Below are 7,707 nucleotides of genomic sequence, written 5' to 3'. Positions count from 1 at the left end.
ACTGCCTGGACCGGGCACATGCTACAGGGAAACACCCCAGGCTCAGCCAGCCGTGGCTTTGAATCTCAGTCCCACCTCTTCAAGCTGTCCAGTGTGGGCCACAACGGCTACAGCCTTGCCAAATGTCTGTCATTTCATCTGTAAACCAGGATGAAGAGGTGAAGACAGGACAAGCACAGTATGTGGTACACAGGAGGCCTCTGATAACATCAGTCCCCTTCCCTAAAGACCCAGGCAGTCCCTGTCACTGGGGCCTCACACTTCATGTCGAGAATTCACTATTTCTCAGCACTGCTTTCAAATAAAGCCAAGAGTCTGAGGAGGCAACATGGCAGAGTTCTGAGGGTGGAGTGAACAAAAGGTCATTTTTTACAGAAAACTCAGGATCTCCCCTCTGCACAGTGCTAAAGCCCTGTCTCAAAGTTCAGAACTCACAAGGTGCAGAGATGTGGCCCTTGGAAATCAAGCCCTTAAGAAAACAGCCCAGCTGTGTGGGGCAGGAAGCCCCAGGCTGCAGTCCTGCGGTCCGGAGGCAGCCGATGTTCAGGTGAGAGATGTGCCCAGCTGCCGGTGGGTCCAGGGGGCACGGAGCCCCCATCATCCCTGGCCCAGGTCTAGGACAAAGTCAGTGGGCCCAGGCCAGCTCCAAGGGCCACAGCTCCTCACTCGGGGGCCGCACTGGAGCAGCCACAGCAGCTGGGGCGCCGCAGGGACTGCATGACAGCCCGCAGTGGTCCCCTCCGGCCCTCCACAGACAGGCTGTCCTCGCTGGTGGGCGCTCGCTGCAGCTGCTCAAACTGCATCTCCAGGTGCTTCTGGATGGCCACACCGAGTACCTCTGGGTCCACTGCAGCTCCGTACACCTCCCATGTCATGCCCTCAGCATCCCATCGCACATCCCGCACAGGGGACGGCGTCTCCTCCAGGCTGGACCCCAGTGTTACCTCTGGGAACACATGCAGGGCTGCAGGCGCTTCCAGGGACGGACTGGTGGCCACAGCCTTGCAGGCCGCCACTGGGGCCGCCTGCACACCAGCATCCTGGGCTGACAGCAGGGATGCCTCTGCAGGGGCCAAGTCATTGGCTGAGGTCATGGTCCACACATCTTTGGTCCTAGAGCCAGGCTCTGGGACTAACCCGCTGGGACCCCAAGGGTGGGCACAGCAATGGGAGTGCCCAGGGAGCCCCCCAGACAACCTACAGTGGATCTTCACCCCATGCTGAGCCTGCAGCCCAGACTCGCTCACTGACGCCACTAGTTTGGGAAAGGCCAGGATCCCTGTGGCAGGTAGGGCATGGCAGCAGCCACCAGCTCCCATCTCCCTCATGCCACAGAGTAGAGCAGCTGGGGGCAGAGCATGGCAGGCGGTGGTAGCCAGCTGTTCAGCGGCTTTGGGCTCAGCTTGGGCACTGCTGCTGTGGGCAGTTGTGTCCCCCAGGTTTAGTGGTGGCACTGACAACTGACTCGCCCCCAGCATCCAGGCTGAGTTAAAAGTCCCATCCTCAGGAGCCAGGTCCTTTTCCAGGCCTGCAAGGGCCTGGCCACCCTGGCCAGAAGTACCACCCGGCTGCAGCTGAGCCCTGTGGACAGGGCTGCTGCCAAGGGCTGAGCAGCTGAGACTGGCCTTCCGAGCACCACTGTGTCCCCGCATCTGGGTGCTACGGACCAGGTCCGAGTGGCTCCTCTGCATAGCAGCAGCACTGGGGGCCCGCAGGCGACACAGGTCACCACCGCCCATGGTGGACACATTGCCCACAGTGCTGCTCCGCCAGTGGCCTCCAGCACTGGGTCGTGCCTCAGGGCCAGAGGCCCGCGCCAGCTCCATGCTCTCAGGCGGGTTCCCCTCTTCCTCCGGGGCCTGGGGTCTGGTGCTGGCCTCGCCCAGCTGGGCCTGCCACACGGTGCTGCTGGCACTCTTGCGGAGCTCTGGCCTCTGTTCCTGGCCTTCACCCAGCAGGCTGGAAGAGCTCTGGGACAGGGGCTGAAGGCGGGGGCTCAGGGGTGCCCAGGGACCCGGCTCAGGGCGGCTGGAGCTCATGGCTGCCTGCAGAAGAGAGAAAGGGAGGGAGTGGAGTTGAGTTGGGTGGCAGCACCTAAGCTGGTTCTACTGTGAGCTCCCACAGTGCTAGGTTCACCAGGGAGCCAGCTTCAGTCCCAGCCTGCCTGACTGGTACTTGCATACGGTTGTACACAAGGCGGTGACAAGACACCAGACACTTCAAATCAAGGTCATCTCACATTAGACACAAGGATGACACTGCAAATTATCTCATCATCAGTCCCAAGCAGTTAGAATCTGCCCTTGGGTGGGGTCCTGGAGGCCGCCACTCTTTCCGCTCTCGACTCTTTACTGGCTGGCTTGTGTGGGAGGGGAAGGGAGAGGGCCAAGTCTGCCGGGGCTTTGAGAGCGAAACTGCAGCCCTAGGGGGTGGGGCTGTGGGATAACAGCTATTAGTCAACCAGTACGGAAGTACTATGGCCTCTTAACGGGCACAGCTGGACAGCCCAACACTGGGCTACTTCCTCCTGGGACTGGCAGTATCCAACTCACTGTGGACAGGGTCTCCTTGGTACAGAGTGGGAGCTCAGAGAAAGTTCACGGGATGAGGGAGCAATGACTAGACACTGAGAATCACCCTGGGCTTCCCCAACCACCCCCATCCTCCCTGGCCTAGCCTGGCTGAGCTGGCATGTCTCTAGGGTTCCCTGACTCCCACCTCCAGCTCCAGGGACAGGGAGAGGCCCCACGCGTCAGCTTTTTCCATGAGGGACGCATTCAGCATCTGGTCATTGATTCCACAGCCATCTCCTGAGCCCCTACTGCGTCCCCAGCTCTAGGGCTAGGGAACATAGGATTCATTCAGACCTTTTTGTACTCCTGGGGACAGTGCAGCAGTGAGATAAGATGCCCACCCAGTACCACCAATCAGACCTACCCTGCATGACATTTAACCCCCTCTTGCCCAGTGTACCTGCATCCTCACTGTCCCCCACCCTCCCTGCCATCACTGTCACTTCCCCTAGCCATAAAGACTACCCTGGCCCCTGACCCAGCTGCAGCCTAGAGCAGCTCTGACCCTCTCCACCTCAGCGTCTCTTCCTGGGGCCCCTTTCCTGACTCTCCAGCCAGGCAGCCTTCATCCCTGACCAAGCACTGGGCCTGGATGGAACAGTTTGGCCAACTGTCAGCCTCCCCACCAGCCTGAAGTTGGCAAAGCCTGGCCTGAGGCCTGCTCCCCTCTGGCTGTCCAACACCCAGCACTGACCTGACATGTAGTTGGCACTCAGAGAATATCTCCTGTGTGCCTAACCAAGAGAACAAGCAAATATAAGAACACACCCACAGAGAAGGGCGCTGAGTGCCAAAAATGGGGTCTGAGGGAGGGCCCCGCCAAGGCAGGAGAGCTCACTTAGGGTGAGAGATGAGAAAAGGCTTCCCGGAGGACCAGCCACATAAGTCAGGCCTGGAGTGAGAGAAGCAAGAACGTGTTCAGGTGGAGAGCGGGGTGGGCAGGAGGAAAGAGGCAAGAGGGGAGCAGTGGGGTCAAAGTGTCTGGGTCACCTCGGCCCTGGCCACAGCAGTGAATTAGGAAGAGCACTCTGGGACTCCTTGACAGGCAGGAGAGGCTGGAGAAACAGGGTGGGGACAGGAGGCAGCAGCTGCATTTGTGCAATCCCAGTCCTGCCCTCCCACCCTAAGCTGATAAGGACTGCCAGGAAGCAACCTCCCCAGCCAGGTGAGCAAGGCTACCCAAGAGGAAATTCAGGAAGGGCTGCGGGACTCGGTTTCTGTGTAATTACAAATGTCTTGGCAGTCCAGCACTCAGGAGACGGCTGGTGACTGTTGAGCCACAGTGAGGATGATACTGGTGCTATAGTCCCTGAGACTCCAGCGCTGCACAACTTCCTATAATGATGGAAAGATTCTACCCTGTGCTAATAGGTAGGTACCAATGGCATGTGGGTACCAAGCACTCGGCAGGGGGCCACTGCAACTGAGACACTGAATGTTTAAGTTTTATTTGGATCTAACTGGCCACATGAGGCTAATGGCTACTGTACTGGACTGTGCAGCTCTGAACACAGCCTCAGCCTGGTAAGGATGTCCCATCCCAGCTGCTTCACGGGGCTGAAACCAGACTTGTCCCTGGGAGGATCAGGAAAAGGAGGAGTAGCCAAGAGAGGGTTCTGACCCAGACCCTGCCCTCAATGAGCTCTAAGATGGACATACAAACAAAGGAGGGCAATAAAGCCTGTAACAGCGATGGTAATAACAGCTGCCAGGGCCTGATCACTCGCCAAGGGCCAGGCATGTGCCACATCCTTTGCACACATTGTCTCATGTAACTGTGCAAGCAACCTCTTGAGACAGTCATTATCTCCATTCTACAGACAGGAGAATTCCATAAGCTCAGAGAGGCTTAGTGACCCCCAAAGGCACACAGCTCGGGGACATCTGAGCTCCTCTCCCCTTCGAGCACTGAGCAGGCCTGTGCCTCACAGCTCTCAACCTTTTTACTGATCTGGCCTGGCCCTGCCAATCGTGCTCATGACATGCCATGGAACAAGTCACTGAGTGGATCCCCACCTGCCCAACTGCTTCTTAGCAGCTCCTGAGGCTGCAAGAATGAAGAGGGCAGGAGGTGTTCCTCCTGACTGGGACAGCCCCTTGCAGGGAGAAAACCACTCATTTGCAGGTCCAAGACCCCAGGAAAGGCCCATCTGGACACCTACACAGCTTCTGGCCAAACCCACCACCCTCCCAGGGAGGGGGCCACAAACAGCCAGGCCAGCAGCCTCTGGCCCCTGAGGAGACAGGTGGAATGAGGTCCTCAGACCCCCACCAAGACCCATTGAGAAGCCATCAGCAACGAGCATCCCACTATGCCTGTCTCACCAGAGGGCTGCCCAGCACCCAGGGCTAGTCACCACCCAGAGACCCCTGTGGTGGGCTACTGGTTCCCTTCCCCCTTCCCCCTCCACAAGTGGCAGGTGACAAAACTGAGGCCTGGAGAAGCTCAGAAATGTCAAAGAACACACGGCTGAAAGTTGCTAATTCAGAACCCCAAGGAACTGACCTGGCCAACTACAACCTGGCCTTCCCAGCTCAGAAGGAAGGGCTCTGAGGGGAGTACTGCGGGAAAGAGGCTTCCATACTGCCTGTCACAATGCTGTGTACTAGGCCAGAGGAGGGGCCTCCCAGGGAGCCAGGTGTGAGGAGGAAGGGGCAGGGCTCTGCTTCCAATGGCGGCTCTTCCCCTTCCTGTGCATGTGCTCACAGGTGCTAACTTCTTTGAGCCTCAGTTTCTCCAATCTGCAAAACAGAAGTAAATCCCCATCCTGCAGGGTTGTTGTGAAGACTAAATGTGACAGCATGTGCACTGTCTGCAACAGTGTTTGTTAACAATAATCTTCTCTCTCCTCTCCCATCAAGAGCAGCTTAAGTTCACAGTATAACAAGTATTAGTACTAGGGGGCAGACAGGCCCTTTTCAGAAGCCACCGAGACACCCCATAGGTTAGCCTTGTCTTGCTTCCCATCCTCGCTACCTTCATCCCATCCTAAAATCAAGTCACCATCAGAGTCCCCAGTCTCCCTATTACCAAAGTAGGTTTCCCAGAGCCTATTTTAAATCTTAACCTAGGAGGCTACGCATGCATACAAGTCTAGAGTCTGCACTTTAAATGCCCAGAATGGCATGCCCACCCTGCCTTTATAACCATGCAGAAGGTTCTGGTTTTGCCCTAATGGGACCCTGGGAAGATCTTTTAGGACGAGATAAAGAAGAGGCATACAGAAGTATCTAAGACACTAGTGTTCTTTGAACGATACCTTAATGTTCTCTCTCCTGCCCCATTTGATGCCGAAGTTGCTATGGCTGTGGCCAATGTCCCGTGGCCAACGCCAGGCTGTCCTGCTGCCTCAGGTTCCACGTGTCGGCAACTGCAAGATCAACCACCTATGTAGCAATCAACCAATGTCATTTTGAGTAAAAAGCCCCCACTTCTCAGACACTTCCAGACTAGCCGAAACATAGAAACCGTTGGGTCAACTGAGAGAGTCCAGCTCCCGCGATGCTGCCCCAGCAGAGGAGCCCAGGCCTTTGGGATATGCCCAGGGGGACTACCAAGACCACCACAAGTGGACTCCATCTCAGACGACACTATGGCATCCATCTAAGTCCCCTCTTGGTTTTGTTCGTTTGTTTGTGAGACAGAGTCTTGCTCTGTCTCCCAGGATGGAGTGCAATGGCTCAATCTCCGCTCACTGCAACTTCTGCCTCCTGGGTTCACGCGATTCTCCCGCCTTAGTCTCCCGGCAGCTGGGACTACAGGCGAGCACCACCGCGCCCAGTTAATTTTTGTATTTTTAGTAGAGATGGGGTTTTTGCCATGTTGGCCAGGCTGGTCTCGAACTCCTGACCCCAGATGATCCGCCTGCCTCGGCCTCCCAAAGTGCTGGGATTATAGGCATGAGCCACAGCGCCTGGCCCAAGTCCTCTCTTGTTAAGTGGCAAGCGTTTGGATGATGACTTATGTGTCCAGCAAAACCAAAATAGAAAAAGCAAACCTATACAGTCAGGCAGGAAAACTGGTTCTATGTTAAAATATGGACCTTACCTCTCAGGGACCAGGCAGGAATGCACACAACACAAACCCCCCATTGCACAGTGGGGATACAGCACCCTCCAGGAGGTGGTTTAATCCACCCCAGAGTGAACGGCGCCTGATAGGAACACTCAGGGCCAACCCTGGGCAACGCAGCAGGCAGCATTCCTAAATGGAGGGTTTGGAGGAGACAAAACCTGCCCTTCACAATGAACGTGCCTTAAGGGCTACATGCCCCAGGTCACAAGCTGTGCCAGAAAAGGGTTCTGGGGTAACTGTGGGGTCAGTGACCCCATGGATGAGGCTCTGCTCACCAGGAAGAGGCCTAGGCGCCCAACGTTCCTCCCCTGGGGAGGATTTGCCCACACTCCCTGGGGGGCAGCTAGGTGGAGAAGGTGCCTCAGCCTAGAAGCAGCCTAGGCGGCCGGTGTGTCCCCATCTGCAGGCTCACAAGCAGTTACGCCCCAGCCTGGGACACACAGGCCCGTTTGCAGTAACAGCGCCTACCCAGTTGCACTCTGCGCGCCAAGCACAGGCCGCCCCTGCTGTGGGGCCAAAGGCCTGAACGCACCGCACCACGCAGCCTCGCCCAGCACAGCTCCCTTCCCGCCCCTGCTGCACAAAGCCCACCCGGACTTAGGGAGAAGGGGGCTCAATACGGGCCCGAAACGAGGCTACAGACCTTCTCAGAAGCAAAGGCAGCGACTACAGGCAAATGGGGCTGTGGGCCGGGGTAAGGATGCGGGGCAGGAGGAGCCAAAGGGCAGCAAGGCTGGGGGCGGGGTAGGCAGCGCAGGAGGCTGAAGGAAGGGAAGAGGAAGAAGGGGAGAGGGAGGAGCGATGGCAGCAGGGGTGGAGGCCGAAGGAGACAGGGTCCCGGACAGACTTGTGAAAAATGGGAGGATGGGCAGAGGAAATGTGAAAGAGAGAAGACGACAGGGCAGGACAATGAGAGGCGGAGAGCGGGGAGTGCGATGCGGTCACCGGTGGCTCTGCGCGCTGGGCAGGGACCAGGATGCCGGGGGTCTGAGCGCAGGAGCAGGGAGGAGTGGGTTCTAGGGCTCAGCAAGGGGGAGGTGCGGCCCACCACGCCCCCCG

General features: G+C 57.6%; 1 protein-coding gene across 3 annotated transcripts in view; it reads right to left on the bottom strand.

The window, feature by feature from the left end:
• Positions 1 to 346: 346 nt before the first annotated feature.
• Positions 347 to 7,707, bottom strand: part of GPRIN2 (G protein regulated inducer of neurite outgrowth 2) — a 7,904-nt gene continuing 543 nt past the window's right edge. The window contains exons 2-4 of one of the 3 annotated variants that reach the window (XM_011990898.1): positions 6,622 to 6,777; positions 5,834 to 5,944; positions 347 to 2,045 (exon numbers count right to left, since the gene is read on the bottom strand). In XM_011990898.1, coding sequence (XP_011846288.1) covers positions 663 to 2,039 — 1,377 coding nt within the window. In that variant the 5' untranslated portion in view covers positions 2,040 to 2,045; positions 5,834 to 5,944; positions 6,622 to 6,777 and the 3' untranslated portion in view covers positions 347 to 662. Of the gene's footprint in view, positions 2,046 to 2,718; positions 2,842 to 5,833; positions 5,945 to 6,621; positions 6,778 to 7,291; positions 7,310 to 7,707 lie in introns of those variants that run through there. The other 2 variants (XM_011990897.1, XM_011990896.1) reach the window with 2 other exon arrangements.

The sequence above is a fragment of the Mandrillus leucophaeus genome, unplaced genomic scaffold (genome assembly GCF_000951045.1).
Source record: "Mandrillus leucophaeus isolate KB7577 unplaced genomic scaffold, Mleu.le_1.0 Scaffold388, whole genome shotgun sequence".
Lineage (NCBI taxonomy): Eukaryota > Metazoa > Chordata > Mammalia > Primates > Cercopithecidae > Mandrillus > Mandrillus leucophaeus.
Note: the sequence above shows the minus strand (reverse complement) of the source record. Positions and strands in the feature narration are given on the sequence as shown.